The 21,867-nt window shown below is 38.5% G+C and overlaps 1 protein-coding gene across 1 annotated transcript in view; it reads right to left on the bottom strand.

The window, feature by feature from the left end:
• Nucleotides 1–1,531: 1,531 nt before the first annotated feature.
• The window catches only part of e2f6 (E2F transcription factor 6), a 26,719-nt gene continuing 6,383 nt past the window's right edge, over nucleotides 1,532–21,867 (bottom strand). The window contains exons 3-6 of the mRNA XM_048597331.1: nucleotides 20,941–21,099; nucleotides 17,544–17,658; nucleotides 16,746–16,941; nucleotides 1,532–3,017 (exon numbers count right to left, since the gene is read on the bottom strand). Of these exons, the coding sequence (XP_048453288.1) occupies nucleotides 2,938–3,017; nucleotides 16,746–16,941; nucleotides 17,544–17,658; nucleotides 20,941–21,099 (550 nt within the window). The 3' untranslated portion in view covers nucleotides 1,532–2,937. The remainder of the gene's footprint in view (nucleotides 3,018–16,745; nucleotides 16,942–17,543; nucleotides 17,659–20,940; nucleotides 21,100–21,867) is intronic.

Genomic DNA, 21,867 nt, shown 5'->3' with positions numbered 1-21,867 from the left:
CACTCTTTCCTTTACAGTTGGCTTTTTGGAGCATCTCAACTTCAATTTCAATGAATAACGGGCCATAATGGCTAGGGAAAAGAACACAGCGGTTTCCTGTTGCCTTTCTTATCAGTGATTAAAGGAACTTCAATGTCCTCTTCACAAAGAATCCTCTATCCAGAAGTGGCTGATGAGCTGATAGTTCTTCCAATATTACCGTCAACACTTGGCTGGTTTCTTGTCGTTAGCCGGGGATCATAGACCTGAACATCGGACCATAACCTGGGCCTGGGATGGCTCACAATTCTACCATTTTGGGATTTGAATCAAAACTCCCAGAAAACTAGCCCAAGCTTTTGGATAATTAGTCCAGCAACGTTACCCATACTCTCCTGAAGGCTCTACATGGAAGTATTAGCCTAGATTAGATACACAAGTGGGATTTTTTTGTGGATGAGATAGTTGCAGGCTAGGCCAGCATTTATTTCCCATTCCTAATTAACTAGAGAGCAGTTGAGAATCAACCACATTTGTTGTGGGTCTAGAGTCACAAGTAGGCCAGGCCAGGTAAGGATGGCAGTTGCCTTCCCTAAAGGACATTAATGAACCAGATGGGTTTTACCTGACAATTGACAATGGCTTCATGGTCATCATTAGACCCTTAATGACCTATTGTTGTGCAAGCTAGCGTGTGGATTTAAACATTATATGCTGTCAAAAAGTTCACCTACACACACAGGGGTTGATGAAAATGAAAAGCATTCTAACTCTCACATAAGTACTTACGACCAACAGAACAAGAGGCAAGGAATCAAAGGAAAAAAAACATGAAAACAAATATGAAGATCTTAAAAACTTTGTATGTGAGCCTATTACTAAAAGGAAAGGATTTTGGTTTCCATTTAAAAAAGTCTCGTTTGTGGGTTTTTACGTAGTTAACAATCCTAATTTGTGCCATCTACAAGGCACAAGTCAGGAATGTGATGGAATACTCCCCACTTGTCTGGATGGGTGCAGCTCCATCAACACTAAAGGAACTTGATACCATCCAGTACAAAGCAATCCATACCCATAAGCATCCAATCCCTCCATCAATGACACTTAGTCACTGCAGTGTGTACTATCTACAGATGCACTTCTGCAGTGAATCCTCTGAGTGAATAACTGTTGACTGGGTCTGTCTTGGCTCAGGCATTCCCAGCATACTTTGCTTTTTGGCCTATTTTGATGCCCTGTTTATTTCAGTTGCTGTGCCTGTATTTCTGGCCTCCCTTCTTAATGATTTTTATTTCCCTTGAGCAGTTGTGGGCTGCTACATAATAAAACAAAGGCAGACAAACTATCTGTTCTGAGGACCCAAAACGTTAACTCTGATTTTTTCTGCACAGATGCTGCCAGACCTGCTGAGATTTTCCAGCAACTTCTGTTTTTGTTGCAGGCAAACTATCACCTGGTAGTATGGAATGGATGGGTGACGGTGTCTGAAGTTACATTACACTTGTCTCTTCTTCCATTAAAAAGTATTGTGATCACTTGCAGTTATTGTTAAGGATGTACTGTCAGCTTTATTCAGGGATATCCAAAAGATGGTAATATACACAATAAAGGATTTGAAATATTGTTTCCCATTGTAGAGACGCATGAGGTAAAATAGTGGGGTGATGAGATGAGCCAACTCTATCCACAGTAGAGACTGCACTTCCAAAGCACTTAAGTTGGGTTTGACACATTGAATTGTCCAGTGAATGTCATAAGGTATGATTTGAGAAGGTTAATGCGGAGTGCATCTTGTTCAAATGAGAACACATTGCCATCTGTTGTTGAATATGTGTTATAGGTTTTTCTAGATATCAGGTGAAAGGTGGATAACAAAAGGCATTTTATGATGCTTTAAAATAGGAAACACCTTAAAGTGCATAACAAGAATGAAATCAGAGTAAACTTGATAGAACTAAAAATAGTCAATAGCCCGGTCAAAAGCAGACTTTAAGATGACTCTTAAAGGAAGACAGCAAGCCTCAGGGAGCAGGTTCCGGAGTTTGTGATGTCTGGATAGTTAGAAGTACTGACATGAATCGGCAAAGAGATTAGAGGATGTGCCAGGGGCCAAAGTTGGAGGAAAGTGGAGTTCTCGGAGTGTTGTAAAGCCAAAAAAATAGTGTGATGAAGGGTGATGCCAGGGAGGAATCTAATTACAAGAATGGGAATTTTAAATTTGACATGTTGGTTGTCCAACAGCCGACATGATCAGTGAACACAAGGATGAGGATTGTATATGACTTGGTGCGGCTTAGGATATGGACAGTAGAGGATTTGATTGAATTCAACTTCATGTAGGGTAGAAGATAGGGAACTAGCCAGGAATACATTGAGATACTTGAATATGGATATAGTTGAAGGCTTGAGTAGCAGATGATGATGGGTTTGGAAGTCCAGCAAAGGATTAATTCAGTCCTTAAAGCTTCCTAATTCAACCGGAGACAGTGGCCAGGGAGAGGAACAGAAACAATAACAAGTTAGCAGGGTTTGAGTATGTGTTGAAGATGATGACATGTCCTCTTAATGTGTAAGTAGACTAAATTTCCTGCAGGATTAAACATCAGACATGTTGCCCAATAACACAGTTGGTAAGATTGAAAGAGATGGTGGTCAAGTAGAACTGGGTATTGTCAGCGTACATGGGAAGTTTGATGTACATGTGAAATAGGAGGGACCAAGGATACCTCCATTTGGAACATCGGATTAATAGCACAGAGGGCAATCAGAAGCCATTAGCAAGGATCCCCTGGCTATGCTTATACAGATACCAGTGGAACCAGGTGTGGTTATACTCATTCTGACAAACACAGAGGAAAGGCATTGGAGGAGGATACTGTGGATAACGACATCAAAAGCTGCAGGAGAATTTTCCCGTGAATTTCAGTAGGCCAGCAATTCCAGTTCCATTTTCATGGCTCAAGGTAACAGAATATTCATGCCGATTATCTGGCAGGATTCGACTGTCAAGAGGAAATCTACCAATAACCAAGATAATTCTGGAAGAGGAAAGACATTGTGGCTTTAGAAGAGGCAAGGACATCCTGTAAACAAAGCAGAATTGCCCACATACTGGATCACAGTTCCTAATGAAGTCCTTGTCCAGATGTTTGGAGTTTCCCATCCAAGACTCTCTCCCCCCATTAGGAGAAATTTAGCACACTTACCTCCATTGCTCAGACCTATGATTAAAGGAGTTGGGACAATATGATGAACTTGTACAGGACATAGGTAAGGCGTCTGGAGTACTGTGTCCAGTTCTGGTTGCCTGTTATAACAAGGAAATTATCAAGCTGGAAAAGGTTCAGAAGAGATTTACCAGGATGTTGCCCGGAATGGAAGGTTTGAATTACAAGGAGAGGCTGGATGGGCTGGAGAATAGGAGGTTGAGAGGTGACCTTGCAGAGGTTTATAAAATCATGAGAGGTATAGGTAAAGTGAGTAGAAGGTGCCTTTTCCCTAGGGTAGGGGATTTCAAGACTGAACTGCATGTTTTTAAATCTGAGAGGAGAAAGATTTAAAAGACATGGAGGGCAAACTTTTTTTTACACAAAGTGGCTTGTGTGTGGAATGAACTTCCAGAGGAAATGGTGGATGCAGGTAAGTTACAACATTTAAAAGGCATTTGGATAAGTACATGAATAAGAAATGTTTGGAGGGATATGGGCCAAGCACAGGCAGATTGGATGAATTTAGGTTGGGATTATGGTTGGCCTAGACTGGTTGGACCAAAGGGTCTGTTTCTATGCTGTATGACTCTAAATTCTGTGCTTTTAACTGCCACATCCCAGGATGTACTGCTAACAGCTGGGGTGAAATGAAAGGAAATCAACACTCCATTCTTGCAAATAATGGGCATTGCCCTCTGTTCCTGCCACAAAATGCATACCATGTATTAGAAGGGAGAATCTAGTGAAGAATTTTTGCATAGTTAAACCTGTTGATTTTAGTTGCGGTAATGAGTTGGCAGTGGGAATACACCATCCAAATCATCTGTGATTCTCTGCCATGAGCTCCTGCACACAGTAGTTCAAGGAATGTGGCACCATCTGCTGACAATTGTGTGTTATGAGCCTTTTATTATATTCTTTTCCTTCCATTTTGCAAAGTTCTCAAAGCACTGAATTTTATCCTCCTCTGCCCTTGCCCTGTTGTGCTACAGCAAGAATTGCCATTTTTAGAAGTATCGGGAAAAAATTAGAAAAGACTCAAATTCTGTAAATGTTTAAAGAGTACGTTCATAATGCCATTTTGGATATTAATTTAATTATTCAATTATTAATATGCAAATTTGATTGCTGACTAAATTCTCCATGAAACATGAAGGGCCAGAAACTAATAACGAACAGTTACAACTTCAGCAGACATTAGATGATTACAAAACAGAATCTTCTCTGGCTCTCAGATCTAACTGACTTGGAAAGTTTCTGACTACATGAACTTTAATAATCAACATTAACACAGTTGAGAAAAGGTGACAATAACTGAGCACAACAGGCCTTGAAAATCATTATCAAATCAGAATAAAGCCAATGCAACACAGCAGAAAGTCAGCTGTCTCATGTTATAACATGCCTGATGAAAAAAGGTAGATGCTACTGTTTTGATAGATTTGTGAGGCACCAGTTGTGGCTCCCATTCAACCAGAATACTGATCCAAACCTCTCTTTATTATGACAGCTACTTATTCAGTGATTTCAGTGTGAGATTCAAGTGCTATTGAATTGCAGTCACTCGAGTTCTGGTAAATCAGTTTCTATTTCTGCTCATTGTTCTTTCTCTACTATTTTCCATTCAATTTTGTGGCTCTGAAAACACTGCTGTATTGTATATTATTCCTAACTGTAATTATTAAATCTGTTGGTTTATGTAATTTAGTTACATTCATTTAAACATCATATCTAATCATAGAATGGGTACAGTATGATGGGAGGCCACTTGGCCTTGCGTCCATGACTCTGCAAGAGCAAATCAGCAATCGCATCCTAGCCCTTTCTCTATAGCCCTGTAAATTTACTCTCTCCAATTACCCAACTCCTTTTGAAAATCGTGATTGAATCTTCCTCTACCATTCTGTAAGGCATTACACATTACAGAACCTAAAGACACACTACACACAAAACATGTTACCGGATGTCACAGTTGGTTGTTCTACCATTTCATCTCAAATTTGTCCTGTAGTTCTTCACCCTTCAGCTGATGGGAACAATTTAGTCACAGAGTCATAGTCACAGTTAAACAGCGTGGAAACAGACCCTTCGGTTCACCTCATCCATGCCAACCAAGTTTCCTAAACTAAACTAGTCCCATTTGCCTGCGTTTGGCCCATATCCCTCTAAATTTTTCCTGTTCATGTCTTCTGATCTTCTCTGTCCAAATCCTTAAAATTTAAAATTCCTCAATCAAACCTCCATTACACTTTCCACTCTAAATACAATGCAAATGTCTTCAATCTATCCACATAGTCCCTCATTCCTGGAAACATTTTAATAAGTTGTTTCTGCAACCTCTGTAATATCTTCATATCCTTTTAAAAATAAATTAACTGAATTAAAAAGTGATATAGTAATTTAGTGAAAACATTTTGGTGGTTTTTTGAAAACATAGAAACGATTTTATTGTATTTGAATAACAAAACAGTAGTAACCTTGACACTACTATAGTTTAGAAATATAAGACAATCATCATTTCTAACTTTATTTCTAACAATCTATACAAGCTTCAAAATGTAAACCATACAAATATCTATATCCAGGTGAGCATTTTAAGAATGCAATCCAAATTTATAAACTGCATGGAACAGTATAAGTGGACATACAACTAGTTAATACAGTTAGTCAATTTCTGAAACCCAGAGACTCCAAACTTTTCTTGTGAAATGCCTCCTAAACTTGGATATGCTTGCTGTCACCTATCTTTAAGCTTTGTATCCTGACATCCTGATGCTTCAAAATTTTTTTCCATTCCATACATGTCACTTTTCAGGGCCAATTAGCTAGGACACGGTTCAAACTAAAGTCAAAAGCACGGGGTTAATTTCTGTTCTGGCTGAGATAGGTTTAGGATCTGTCTCCTTACCCTGACAGAGTGTGGAAGGCATGGCAAACACCCACTGACAAAAAACAAATGGAGGAATCAGCTCAGATTGAAGTATCAGCAGACAATGAGCAAAGGCCCTGCCTTTGGCCAAAGCATACAAGTAAAAAAAAAATTATGTCACTTTACTGTAGACAACAATCCTGATGCATCTGCAACTGCAGCACCGCTGTTACTCAAACATTAAATAATGTCATACCACACAAAAATGGCAGATACCAAGTAAATGATTTTATTACACAATTCAGAAATGATTTAAAAAATTACATATTATTGATACTAACACGTCAGTCCAAAAAATGCAAACTTCAAAAAAATTAAATTACAATTGTATAACCTAATAGCAGGCTGCACCATAAGTCAATCAAGTTGAATTCAAAGTTATGAGGAAGTTCATACAGATAAATTAAGTCGGTAATAATTACAATTCATTCGATAAACAAGGTATAAAATGTCTGACTAAACTGTATCTTGAGATTTAATGCACAGTACTATTACATGTCTATTTATAATCTGAGCAGCAATTCTGCCTATTACAAGCACAATTTAACATCTGGAAAGAAGTATCCCAGTTTGTAAAAATGGTAGTGTTACAACTTAGGAAGTTTTGAGGTAGAGCTATGCAACTTCACCTTTTTCTCAGTTTAAACAATCAGCGAGCCAGCTTAATTTTAGCATGATCAACTGCTTGACAATACAGAAAGATACAAAGATATAATTAGGATAATATAATTTCTTGCATTGTGTGAGATTCTGATATTTCTGAGCATAAACCAAGGCAAGGCAAGTATTCTATCGCCCTCACATCAAGTAGAAGGTATCAACAAATGCTTGTATCTGAGCTAACAATGGTTTAAGACCATCCTTCCAAGTTATGGTTTTTCAAAAAAATATTATGCATACAGTTTATACAATTTATACATTTTTATGATTACTACACTTGACATTTGGGAAACTCCTGGCATTCCTTAGCCTACTTCATTTTGTGCCCTTTTATTGAGGAATTGAGCTTAAAAGCCAAATCTGCAGTGCTAACTTCTCAGTAACACACACAAAAGCAATCATGATCTCTTGACTTAACTCTACAATTAAAGAAACAACTGAGTTTGAGCATTACGTGGAAGGTTACTCAGTCAACAAAGTAAGGCTTTGAATAAAGGGAAGGTACCTGACAATGTGTTTTATTGTCAAAAGTGGAGATCTAGTGATAAGTTTTGATTTCCTCATATTCAAAAAAATACTTTGAGGCACAAATGATTGACCTAAAGGCAGACAGCTTTTACTGTTGTCCTGCCTCAACCTCAGGAAAGTACTTTTCTATTTTCATTCCCTTTCAAGTGATTTATCTGCTCTCCATGTGGCACATCATTTCAGAGTTGCAAGTGAGATCACAAATGGTTAATGTGATAGTAGAGATGGAATGGGTGGAGGGGCATTTCAGTACTCCATGCAACAGCAGACTGGTGTCCCAATGTGCTGCCTTGATAATGTGATAGCCATTTGGTTTCTTTAAATAAAAACATTCCTTCAACAGTTATATTTAATGTTCGAGTAAACAACCATAATGACTTAATATGGATGTTATTAACCCATCAACTACACAACCTATTCGAAGTATATAAATAAATATATTCCAATATTGTGGGTAGCAATGTTGAGGTGCTCAGTATGTTCTTGGTTACCATTGTCCCACACGACGTCATTTCATGTTAACATCAATCACCAATATCCTTAGGAAATACTCAGGATAGAATTATAATGCACAAGGAAATACGAACTATATCAACTGAACATCAAACTTAACATCACATCTCTTAGTTTAGTGCTTTTTTCAGGAAATGGCTAGGAGTTTCTATGATGGTATTGTGAAAGATCATGGTGACCATTCAAGCATAGAACTAATTAATGCTATTTATTGTGCTTTGCAAAATATACAAAATGTTCCAACTCGCAAAAGTAGGGAAGTCACCAGCAGCCGAATCCTTCTCTAAAACATTAAGTGAAATCATTGAGGAGGGTGGATACACTCCTAAGCAAGGGTTTAAGATTGATTAGACTGGAGTATTCTGGAAAAGAATGTCTTCCAGGACATGCTGTTCCAGATGAGCATTAAGTATGTCAGGACTTGGGGCAGCAAAGAACTGCCTTACATTGCTACATGACAGAAATGCAGCTGGTAATTTTAAAAGTGAGAACTGTGGAGGGCTATGCAAACAACAAATAACCATTGCATGGAGGGAAACACAAGTATTCGTTAAGAATTGGTTTTCATCCTACTTTTGCCCATTATTAGTCAGCAAGTGATCTTACCAATAAACCACTGCTCCTCCTGAACAATGGTCTTGGTCATCACTTGGCTGAAGGTCACTTGGTGATGCCTTGAAAAAGCTTGAAAATGGTGGCCACCTTTGATGGAGATGATCATGACTGAGTGCATAGTTCAAGAGTGAACAGGAACATTAACAATGCAATCAATTAATACAGGGAGCTTTATAGGTAAAGAAAAAGAAACAAAAGCAGATGTATCACCGGAAAAATGATTTAAAAGCCTCTGCAAAGAATCCTTTAAAGGACAGTGAAAGGAATCCTACCAGCCCTCCAAAAAGTTCTCAAAAACACCTTCCAATAGCCCACCTAACCTCCAGTAAAACCTACCTCCACCAATCAACCAACCATTCTGCTCAGCGAAAGAAGATTTCACAACTTGATCAGACTCAAACTTTATAGTTAGGTTCTTCTTAGTGTCCTCACGTTTGAATGAATTTATTGTGGATACAGTTTACATTTTAAATTGAAAATATTAGCGTGAATATCCGCATGGAATTGTATTCAAAAAGCACTCTCCTAAGGATGTAACCCATTTATAACACGGTGTTCATGGCTCATATCATGTGACTTTTCTGGGAACCAATGACAGTAACTGAGGACTTTCTACAAGGTAAACATTTAAAAAATGAAGCACCATTTATTACATTCAATTTTTCAGATAATCTGTGAATAGAAAAAAAAGTTTCAGATAACTTTATTATGTCTTTCATGTTTTTGAAAGCCTGATTCGGTAAAAAACAGGTTTAGAGCAAAGCCTGCAAATATAAAGATGGTAAAACTATGTTGGATAGACTCTATTTTGTAATAGAGCTACATTGATATCTCAGTGCAGGGTAAAGATAACCACATGATTTCATTCTCAGTATAGGAAAAGAGTAAAGTGTTACTGACATAATTTAATTGTACAGATGACCTAAGCCTGTATAATAACTGAGAAATGGATTTTATTCCAACGTAACAATTGTTTGTAATTTTCAGGTTTTATTGAGAAATGCTATCTGCATAATTTTGTGATGAAAAAGAATCTAGCTTTCCAGGTATCAGTTTTTGAAATAATAAAATTAACTAACCCACAATATTTTAGAGCAAATGACAAAACTATACAAGTTCACAGATATATTGTAAATTCGTTAATATTTTTCATGACACATTTTTCATCTAAAATATTTACAAAAGACTAATTTAAACAAGTTATTCTGGCATTTCAGATTTTTCTGAAACTGTTCCTCACCAGATTTGCCAACTGCAACCCCTACTAATACTTCTGATTTGTGCAAACCCAGACTACTAATTCTTGATAATGCACAATAAAAAAAATGGTTTGCAGTTGTTTTCACATAATTTGTGAACGCATGTCGACTGCATGTCTTCTCAAGACACCTTTCCTTTTGGTTTCATAAGCGGGTTTTGACCTAGTGGTAACCAAGATGTGTTATCACTAGTCACTGAAGGCTCCTGCTTTCTAACATGTTACACAATACTTTCAGTGCAGCAAAATTACATACATCAACATTCTACAAGCTTTTGCTCTGGAATAAAATTAAATTGTACAAAAATGCCAATTCATTATTCAATATAGATACCTATTCAAATTAAAATGTGATAGTTTTCCAATCTTCACTTCTCTCTCATGCCATTGACTACATCAATATTCCTCCAGTATCTCATTCAAGTGACCATTCTTCGTGGGCGGCCCTTAAGTGTTGGTTTTGCCCAGTCACCAGCACTTTCAAATGAGTCAAAAACATCTAGTTTCAAGAACCACACCAAGAATTTTAGGGTAAATGTATTCTCAGGTCTAGGACAGTCTTCTAGAATTCTATGATCAAATAGGACAAGGGAAATTATTCATCCAAAATTATTTAAAAAAAAACAACACATTTTTGTTGCAAAAATACAAAATAAGCAATGAGAAAAAACAGGCAGAATAACAACGTGCTCAGGTTTCTTATGTGTTGGTTATGATCCAAATTTGAGATCTCAAAATAAGCAGGCAATCTATGGTGAAGGGGTAAAAAATGAAATAGGAAATCATCTGCTTACGCTGCTTTCTAAACCCTCAGATCAGATTTGTCAGCTCTAGTTAGAGGCATTCCTGAGATTTCATGACATGATCTCTCACATATAACTACCCTGCCCAGTCATTTTAATGACTTCAAAATGTTTAAACTAATTAACAAAAGATAAAAACAAAAAAGAGCCACAATGCTTTAGTTTCTCCTTTTCTTTATGTCCTCGGCTGACTGAAAATTAATTCTTGATGGATGTGGGACAACGTTGCAAGGCTGGCAACCCTACTGGCAATCAGGTGCAGAGCTGCATCAACACCTAAGAACATAAAGGCTTGCTGTATAAAAAAGCAACCCATCTTTGCTTACTCTATCAAACTAAGAGTCACTCCTTTTTCATTAGGAGTGTTTTTGGAATAATTTCACAGGATGTGGTGTTACTTATTGCCCATAAGGTATTGGTGGTGAACTACCTTCTTGCCAACAGTTTGGTAGAGGTACATCCACAATGCAGTCAGAGTGTTCTAAGATTTTGATCAGACAGTGAAGGAACAAAGATATAGGATGCTGCTGCAGATGGTGGTACTCCCTCCCATCTATTGCCCTTAAACATCTTGGAGGTAAAAGCTGTGGATTTGGAAGGTGCTTTTGAAGAAGGCTTGGTGAGTTGCTGCTGTGCACCTTGTAGATGGCAACTTTCATCATTGATTGTCAGTGCTGTCACTGTCAGTCAATGATGGAAGATGTGAATGTTTGAGCTACTAGATCACGTGCCAATCAAGCAGACTGCTTTGTCCTGAATGGTATCAAGCTTGAATGTTGTTTGAGCTGCACTCACTCAGACAAGTGTTGATAACGGGGAGCCTGTAGTGGTAATGCCATTGAATGTCAAGGGGCGATGATTGGATTGTCTTGTTGCAGATGTCATTACCTGGCATTTATGCAGCATGAAATGTTAATTGCTACATACAGGTGCAGATATTACAATATCTGAGGGGTTGCAAATTGTGCCAAACATTACACAAGCATCAGTGAACATCCCTACTTCTGACCTGATAATGGAGTGAAGGTTAGTGGCCTCCAACAACCACACCATCTTCCTTTATGTTAGGTATGACTCTAGCCAGCAGACAGTGCAGTTGCAATTGACTCCGGTTTTGCTAGGGTTCTTTGATGCCACACTCATCCAGAGCTGCCCTGATATCAAAGACAGTCACTATCAATTCACCTCTGGGGTTGTGATCTTTTGTCCATGTTTGGCCCAAGACTATAATGAGGTCAGGAGTTGAGTGACCCTGGCGGAACACAAGGGTGCTGAGCAAGTCAGCAGGTTAATGTTGAGCAAATTTCACTTGTAATGCTGCTGACACAACCACCCATCAGCTTGTTGATGATCAGTATTGGATTGATGAGCCAGCAATCGTTTGGTTTGAATAGGTCTTAATTTTTGTGCACAGGACATATCTGGGCAATTTTTTATTGTCAGGGAGATGCCAGTATTGTAGCTATACTTGAACAGATTTGGTAAATGGACATCTGGTTCTGGATCCTGTATCTTCAGGGTTATGCTGCAAGGACCCATAGCCTTTTCAGGACCCAGCACCTTCAGCCATTTCTTGATATCACATGGAGTGAATCAAATTGGCTGAAGACTGCCATGTGATGCTAGGAGCTAGGCAAAGATGGGTTATCCACTCAGCACTTCTGAACCTTGTTGCAAATGATTCAGCTTTGTCTTTTGCACTGATATACCTCGCTCCTCCATTAACAATGGGGATATTTGTGAAGCATCCTCCTCTTGATAGTCAGTTGTTTAATTACCAATTACCATGCACGACTAGATGCAGCAGTATTGGAAAGTTCAGGTCTAACTGTTGGCTGTTGGATTCCTTAGCTCTGTCTAGCACATGTTGATCATTTTGTTTGGCATGTAGGTAGTCCTGTATTGCAGTTGTGCCAGGCTTACACTTCATTTTTAGGCACATCTGGTGCTGTTCTTGGCATAGTCTCTGCATTCTTCATTGAACCAGAGTTGATCCCTTACTTTGATGTAATGGTAGAATGGGGATGTGTATGGGAATGAGATAACAGATTGCTGACAGCCCAGAACATCTCTCTGATGCCGTGTTTGAGTTGCTGGATATTGACTATTTAGCATAGAGTCAGTACCATGCATTACAGCTATTACTGCAAACACAGGACTTGATTTCATAGAAACATAGAAGATAGGAGCAGGAGGCGGCCATTTGGCCCTTCGAGCCTGCTCCGCCATCCTTCACAATCATGGCTGAGAAGGGTCCTGACCTGAAACATCAACTTTCCTGTTCCTCCGATGCTGCCTGGCCTGCTGTGTTCCTGCAGCTCCACACTGTGTTATCTCAATAGCCTAATCCTGCTTTCGCCCCATAAACTTTGATCCCATTCACCCCAAGTGCTATATCTAGCTGCCTCTTGAATACATTCAATGTTTTGGCATCAACTACATCCTGTGGTAATGAATTCTACAGGCTCACCACTCTTTGGGTGAAGAAATGTCTCCTCATCTCCGTCCTAAATGGTCTACCCTGAATCCTCAGACTGTGACCCCTGGTTCTGGACACACCCACCATCTGGAATATCCTCCCTACATCTACCCTGGCTAGTCCTGTTAGAATTTTATAAGTCTCTATGAGATCACCCCTCATTTGTCCGAACTCCACCAAAAACAATCCTAACCTAGTCAGTCAATCGCTCCTCACATGTCAGTCCTGCCATCCCTGGAATGAGCCTGGTAAACCTTCGCTGCACTCTCTTGAGAGCAAGAGCATCGTTCCTCAGACAAGGAGACCAAAACTGCACACAATATTCTAAGTGTGGCCTCACCATATAACAGCAACACCACATGCCCGCTCCTGTACTCGAAATCTCTTGCAATGAAGGCCAACGTACCATTTGCCTTCTTTATTGCCTGTTGCACCTGCATACTAACCTTCAGTAGCTGGTGCACAAGGACACCCTCTCCCAATTTACAGCCATTCAGGTGGTAATCTGCCTTCTTGTTTTTGCTTCCGAAGTGAATAACCTCATATTTATCCAAATGATATCGCATCTGCCATTGATTTGCCCACTCACCCAGCCTGTTGAAATCATGGTGAAGGATCTCTGCATCCTCATCACAGTTCACCCTACCACCCAACTTGGTATCATCTGCAAAATGTTACATTTTGCTCCCTCATCCAAATCATTGATATATACTGTGAATAGCTGGGGTCCCAGCACTGACCCCTGTGGCACCCCACTAGTTATTGCCTGCCAATATGAAAAGGACCCAATAATTCCTACTCTTTATTTCCTCTCTGAAAACCAGTTTTCTATCCATCTCAATATACTTGCCCCAATCCCATACGCTTTAATCTTGCACAATAATCTCTAATGTGGGACTTTGTCAAAAGCTTTTTGAAAGTCCTAATATACCACACCGACTGGCTACCCCTTGTCAACTCTACTTACATCTCCATAGAGTCCCAACAGATTTATCAAGCATGATTTCCCCTTCATAAATCCATGCTGACTCTGAGTAATCCTGCCACTGCTTTATAAATGCTCCGCTATAAAGTCCTTGAAAATGGATTTCAGAATTTTCCCCATTACTGATGTTAGGCTTACTGGTCTATAAATCTCTATTTTCTCTCTACCTCCCTTTTTGAATGTTGGAATGACATTATCTACCCCCCAACCTGCAGGGATATTCCAGAGTCTATAGAATCCTGAAAGATGACCACCAATGCATCCACTATTTCTAGATCCACTTCCTTAAATACTCTGGGATGTAGATTAACAGGTCTTGGGGATTTATCCGCCTTCAGTCACGTTAATTTTCCCAGCACCATTTCTCTACTAATATTGATCTCCCTCAATTCTTCCTTCTCACTAAATCTTGCATTCTCCAACATTTCTGGTATCTGATTTGTGTCCTCTTTTGTGAGTACAGAACCAAAGTATGTATTTAGTTGCTCAGCCATTTCTTTGTCCGCCATTATACTTTCCCCCATTTCTGTCTGTAGGGAACCTACATTTGTCTTCACCAATCCACTTCTCTTCACGTACCTATAGAAACTCTTAGTGTCAGTCTTTATGTACCCTGCAAGTTTACTTTCATAATCAATCCCTTGGTTCTTCTTTGCTGAGTTCTAAACTGCTCCCAATTCTCAGACATATTATTTTTCTTAGCCAATTTGTATGCTTCTTCCTTGGATTGGATACCATCTCTAATTTCCTTTGTAAGCCATGGATTGGCCCTTTTTCCCATTTTGCTTTTGTGCCAGACAGGAATAAACAATTGTTGCAGTTCCTCCATGTATTTCTTGCATGTTTGCCATTGCATATCCACCATCATCCCTTTAAATAACTCTCCCCAAAAGGCCAACTCATGCCTCATATCTTTATAGTTTCCTCTATTAAGATTCAGCACCTAGTCTCCGAATCAACTACCTTACTCTCCATCTTGATAAAAAAATTCTATTATATTATGGTCGCTCATCCCCATCTCGTACAGCTAGATTGGCAATGATTCCCTTCTCATTACACAAGGTCTGTGTAATGGGTACATCTACCAACAGTGTCATGGACAGATGGAACTGCTGCAGATATGTTGGTGGGGATAAGTTTAAGTAGGTCTCATTGGCCACCTCAGCACCTGCAGCAGACCCAGTCAAGTAGTTCTTTAGGATATGTCCATTTCAGTCAGCGGTAGCTCTGGTAATGGACACAAATCCATCATCCAGGGTACATTCTTGCCACCTTCAGTGCTTGTTCCAAGTGGTGTCCAACATGGTGGAGTACTGATTCATCAGCTGAGGGAAGGGGTACAGTAGGTGCAATCAGTAGGAGATTTCCTTGTCCATGTTGAACCTGATGCCATGAGGCTTACTGGGAGCCAGCATCAATGGTGATGACATCAATTCCCACCTGATTGTCACTAGCAGTGCCATCACAGTTGTGTACATTGTCTTGTTGGTGGAACAGGATATACCAGGGATAGTGATGGTAGTGTGTCAGACATTGCCTTTAAAAGGTGAGATTTGGCAAGTATTACTATGGCAGGCTGTTACTTGACAAGTTTGTGGACAGCTGTCTCAAATTTGGCACAAGCCTCCAGTCGATAATAAAGAAGATTTTGCAGGGTAGATGGAGCTGTGTGTACTGTTATTTCCAGTGCTTAGGTTGATGTCAGGTGGTTACATTTGGTTTTGATAAATATTATTGGATCCTAATCAAATTAAACCCTAAAATGGTTTTATTTAAAAACTGTTAAGTATCTAATCTTGGAAATGCAATGAGTGATGAAGTAAAGGAACCAATGTTAACTAATCCAGTTTTTAAAAGAACTGAAGATAATATAGGAAATCAGCCACCAAGTTTAAAAACTAATGTTAAAAGAAAATATACTGAAGATCAAGTATTTTAATGTTGTTGCCCTAAAATATGATACTCAGGACGAGGCTTGAAATAAAAAATACTCAAAATAACTTGAGCATAGAATTTTCAACTGGAAACCAATTACATTTTCAGAGCTGTTTGAAATCCTAACCACTACTCATTGACTCTTGCTGGAATTGCTTCAATAAAAGTTGAGGAAGGAGAGCATCCAACATGCCAACCATGATGACATAATTAAATGGTTGCTCAACCCATACTGTCTCAATTCACACATGATCACTTACGCAAAAGAGCTATTAACAGGTGTACAAATGTATGATAGCAAAATAAAATCACTACATTCTAGTGAGGCTCAGCATAGGGTAAGGAAGGTACATTACACAAAACTCCTGAATCATAATAAGGTCAATTGGCATGCTGAATGAGAATTCAAATTTTCAACATTTTCTTAAAGAAACTGTTTGTTATGACACGAATTAAATTGCTACCGAGGTAAACAGCATGGGAGAAAAGTGTCACCACAATCTACAGTGATTGGGTTCAAATCTGTCCCATTGGAATCAACCTATTGCTCCCTGAAGAAACAAGTTACAGGTATGAATTGTGTGTTGTTTAAAATTGCAGGACTAAAGAGAAATGTATTGCTAGATTTTGCCAATTCTTATTCCTTATATACGAACCAGTAAAATCTAAGGTTATATTCTCATCTAGTCTTCTATATTTAACTTAGTCAAAATTCATGAAATATACATTGCAATTTTTAAGTAAGTTTTCTATCATCACCAAAAATCCTACCAATCAAATTTTTAACATGCAGCAATATGAAGTTAAACGTTGTTCATTGCATCCAATAAGTCACACATAAAGCATCTTCACCTTCATCAGGTGGTAATGTCACTGTATAATCTGGAGCTGCAGAGATCTCTTTATAATCCGTTGCTGCGGAGATCTCTTTATTTTCGCTGGATTTGTCATCTGTACCTTTTTTAAGAGGTTCTTCCAGGTTTTTCACCTCACATACAAAAACATCAATTGGCCCTTCAGTACTTTTTATGTGAACCTGGATAGTTTCCTACACAAATAGAAAAGCCCTTTTTAGAATTCTGAAAGGAAATAAAATGCAAATGTCACAGAGAAACAGAGATTGTGGCATGAAGAATTTCTGCCTTGAGAATGTTCAGGAATCTGGAGCTAAATTGTACTTGAATTTGTGCTGGTTTTCCTAAGTTACTGCTCAAGTATCCAGTCAAATTAATTTACACAGTCACAAATATGAAACATTCCTTAAATCATTGATGGAATCTAATTTTATCTACTTGTATTAAAAAAATCTTGGTCTATGAGTGGTAACCTGTTGTAGTTTTATTAATACAACTAGAAATTGGCTTAGCAAACAAAACAAAACTTTAATAAGAGTTTAGTCTACCAGCTGAGACCAACCTGATTTTAAATTAGTGAAAATGATTTCAAAAATTATACTGAACACCGTTTAATAGTACGCTATTCACGTTTCAATAAAGCAAGTTAAATCTCTTAATATCTAAACACTATTAAAAATTATCTGTTTGTGTTTTTATACCAAAAGAAAGCAAGCATAATTAGCTTAGAACTCTAGTTAGATATTACTAAGCCAACAGATATACTAGAAATTGAAAAGGTTAACATGCAACTTACCTCTTTAGGTATAGGTACCTCCAATTTAGTTTCTTGGGGAGCTTTGATTGCAATCACAATCTGTTCCTTGAAGGCTTGCAGGCTGTGTATGTCCTGGTAAGTTACATATGCTAATGTATTCCTTTGTTAAGTTAAACAAATTGCAATATGTGGAAAATTTAGGGACTTTAACAATATATGATACCAAGATTTATTTGAAATTCTACATGAAACCACATACTCAAAACCGAAGGTGAATTGAAATTTCATCATGAACAGAATACTTTGGTGTTGGAAATCTGAAATAAAAACAGCGAGTGCTGGCAGAACATAGGTCTAGTAGCATCTTTAGAGAGAAACAGAATTAACATTCCAGCATTTTTAGTTTTTATTTTCAGATTCATTATATTACTAAATGCCAGTTTATCTCAAAACACTGAATTAATAATATCACAGCTTTCTTTAAATGCAATTATACCACTTGCTTGTTCTATTCTTTAGCTAGCTTCTGAAAACATTTTAGATGCACAGGGTAAAAAGCCAAGAAAACACAAACATACACTTTTAAAAACAAAACCATTCAGTAGAATTGTGCTCTCTGAGGCGAGAGGTGTTCCTTATAAACAAATGGCCTCAAAGTCTCAACTCTACTCTTACAACTCAGCTCACATGCTCCACTATCTGAGTGTGGAACATGGCATATACCCTTGTCCTGTTACAACATCAGTCAAAATTCTCCATCACTGTTGGCTTTTTATTAAGAGGCCAGTGTCTTAATGTGAGGAAAAGAAAACATCATGCTGATGCAAGAGAAGACATAGTTCAGTGTCAGATCTCTCTGTACAACCTTCCAATCTTGCTTCATCACCCCTCAAAATCTCTCTCTTCACTCTGCTTTTGCTTGCCTTTTCCAACTGTTCTCCCAATTCCAGTTGTGACTCAAAACATATTTGATATACTTTCCTGCATGAAAAGAAGGATAAGTATATTGCATTGTTGCTTGTGCAATGAATGGAGTATTGTCAGTAAATACTTCCAGATATGGTATAACAGTCTGATGCACACTGAAGCCCTGTCTGCACTGTCCAATAATATGTCTTAGCTTCAACTTTACAAGCATTCCAAAAGCATTATATAATATTTTTAATTTCTTCACACACCAGCATTCACGCAACCTACCATAAAAATGCCACATTACAGAATATTTGCTTTGTAGACCAACCATAACAAGAACTAGATCAAGACCCTGGAGATTTATTTTCCAAACTTTTGTCAGCAGGCAGACACTTTCATCCTAATAAAATGGACTGGATTTTAAACTTGCTGTTGTGGTGAAAGGTTACATGATCTAGCAATGAATTTGACTGGTTTCACATCTCATTCAATAAACATCATTATAAGACTAGCTCTGTTACTACAACTGCATTTTCTTCATTATGCTAACCTCTACATTCTACATCAATGACCTGCAGCACTTGTCACCCAAGTTGACTGGGACAGAACACGAGCTGCTAGCATCCAAGGTAGGAACACATTTATTGATAAAAAACAGTGCTCTAAGGTTTTCTTCCCCGCTAACACAAAAATACTGCATAAAAGAACAGTCACAAAGTATATCCTATTGGTGGTGATATTTCTAGAAACTATGGCTATCTGAAACTTTAGCCCTGAAATATCAAAGCTCAGGATAAGAAAATAGAGACAGAAAGAATCAGGAAAAGCAATTCTCTCTATGGTACACTAACTACAGTTTTCCTTCACCAGTCCCACCTCAAGTCTTTCAATATTCTTGCAATCCAAATCACATGCTTTATTCTCACTCTTTCAGATATTTTCTCTTCACTAGCTACCAGGGAGTCAGTGCTATCAGAACTCAGCGGGGCAGCAGGCAAGAACTTGTTGAATGGTGGAACAAACTGAAGAGGTTGTCACTCCTGTGCCTTATGACTGGTTAAGTAGACATCACATTCTATGCTTCAGTGCATGCTTTAACCTGGCCAATATCCAGGCAAATACAAAGCAGTTACGAGAATGTACTAGATGCTACCACAAAATTCTCTTTTTTCTGAAAAACAGATTATTTCTTAGCAGACTGACACTGTTTTCTTTCGAGGCTCCGTGTACATTATAAAGAAGCCTAATCATACACTTAACTTTGGAAAAAAAATGAAAATGCCATTCATTTCTTCTTTATATATAAATGTTAAAACAGAGGCTCACATCGTATACTCTGAAACAGGCTGCAGTGTTTAATCTAATCTTACTTTTCAACTGGTTGATGTAATGTTAATATACAGAATTGTCCTCTTGGCTTGAAAGTGGAAATTTACCTGAGCCATGAAGTACAGTATAATCCAGTCACTGAATACCTCTACCCAAAGAAACCAATAACCATGTTCCATTTTCAAAAGGTATATAAATGAATGTTTAGTTGTACAGAACTTAGCTATTGCTAAATGAGACTTGAATTTGAAGCTTTTAATCTTCTCATTAGAAGTAGGACACAGGAAACAAAGTTGAAGAAAGACGCCATTTTATACAGAATGAGAAGAGGATGCTAATTGGTTGGGTCATAATCAACAATGAAGATGCAGGAAGAACAGTTAACTGTCAGTCTTAATTCTCCAAACAGGCAGTTAAATTCTTATTGGTCAGGGCATTGCCGCAGGGCACAGCTGTATATAACATGCACAAACATCACACTGCAAGTATGTCTGATCTTGAATTGGTAAGACTGACGGTATACAGTAATGAGGATTTTACCCCTACTTGTCTGATTGCCTGAGGGTTGGTTCAATAGACTGTACTTTTGGTTGAAAGGTAGCTGTGCCTGATGCTTGGCAGCGAGGCAGCTCTGCCAGATGGGAGTTTCTGGGCTACATGCTCCGTACACCACCTAGAGGTAGTGTTCTTATGAAACAGAGCCAGTCAATTAAGACACCTTTCCTCCTTTCTCCTCTCCACGTATCTTCTCCTTTATCCATCTTCTATCTGCCTCCCCCTTTCTCCCTATTTATTTCAGAATCCCCTTCCCCTTCTTTTTCTCTATTTCTGAAGAAGGGTCCAGACCTGAAACGTCAGCTTTCCTGTTCCTCTGATGCTGCTTAGCCTGCTGTGTTCATCCAGTTCTACACCTTGTTGTCTCAACTAAAACACCATGCTGTGTTATAGCAAACACTTCGCACCTGATACTTTCTTTTGAGAAATAACTTGGTATCTGTAGAATGCAAATCCTCAGTGGAATGCTTCCAGCCATAAAGGGTTCCGAAACAAATTATTTCAGATGAAAACTGTGTTTAATCAAATTCATCTTCTTGAGACTTCACAGTTATAAAACTTATTTTTACAAATTGACATTATCTAAACAAAGTAAGGAATTTCTTAGCAGAACTAACTTCTTTAGGAATTAAAAGGATATCTTGCATTTTCTTTGTCTTCTGTTAATGTGTATAACTGATGAGCGCAATCTTTGATTAAATCATCTAGCGAATTTTCTACTTTTGTCAGATCTGCCAGTTCTTTCCTTAATTTTCGAGACTGGGCTTCATATGCCAATTTTTCTTGTGGATTCTTGCCTCTGTAATCAGAAAAATTATAATTTCACACTGGTTTTTACAATAAAGCAGCAGCAGTTGCTACATCTAACACAAATGACTGTCTCTTGGAGAGGAAGGCCAACAAATTGGGCTTGGTTGCAATTATCTCAAAAGTCAATTAGCTTTTAAAACTCAATAGCCAAGCTCAAAACAGGAAAAGTACCAGTGATATCGAAATATGCAAAAGAAAGTTCTTCAGTAGAACAGTTACATGTTTTCCAACAGCTAAAATTAAGCAAGAAATCTATAGTCAATATTAATAGGTGGAAGACTGGAGGTTGGCTAATGTGGTGCCATTATTTAAGAAAGGTGGTAAGGAAAAAAATCCAGGGAACTATAGACCAGCGAGCCTTATGTGAGTAGTGGGTACGCTGTTGGAGGGATTCTGAAGGACAGGATTTACATGCATTTGGAAAGGCAAGGACTGATTAGGGAAAGTCAACATGGTTCTGTGCACGAGAAGTTGCTGCTTGGATTTCTTGGGGCTGGGAACCACACATTGGCCACTTTTGGAGTATTGTGCGCAATTCTGGTCTCCCTCCTATCGGATGTTGTGAAACTAGAAAGAGTTCAGAAAAGATTTATGAGGATGTTGGCAGGGTTGGTGGGTTTGAACTATAGAGAGAGGCTGAACAGGCTGGAGCTATTTTCCCTGGCGTGTCGGAGGCTGAGGGGTGACCTAATAGAGGTTTATAAAATCATGAGGGCCATGGATAGGGTAAATGGGCAAGGTCTTTTCCCCAGGGTGG

This window comes from Rhincodon typus, chromosome 5, assembly GCF_021869965.1.
Source record: "Rhincodon typus isolate 14 chromosome 5, sRhiTyp1.1, whole genome shotgun sequence".
NCBI classification, from domain to species: Eukaryota; Metazoa; Chordata; class Chondrichthyes; order Orectolobiformes; family Rhincodontidae; genus Rhincodon; species Rhincodon typus.
This window is presented reverse-complemented; position numbering and strand designations above follow the sequence as displayed.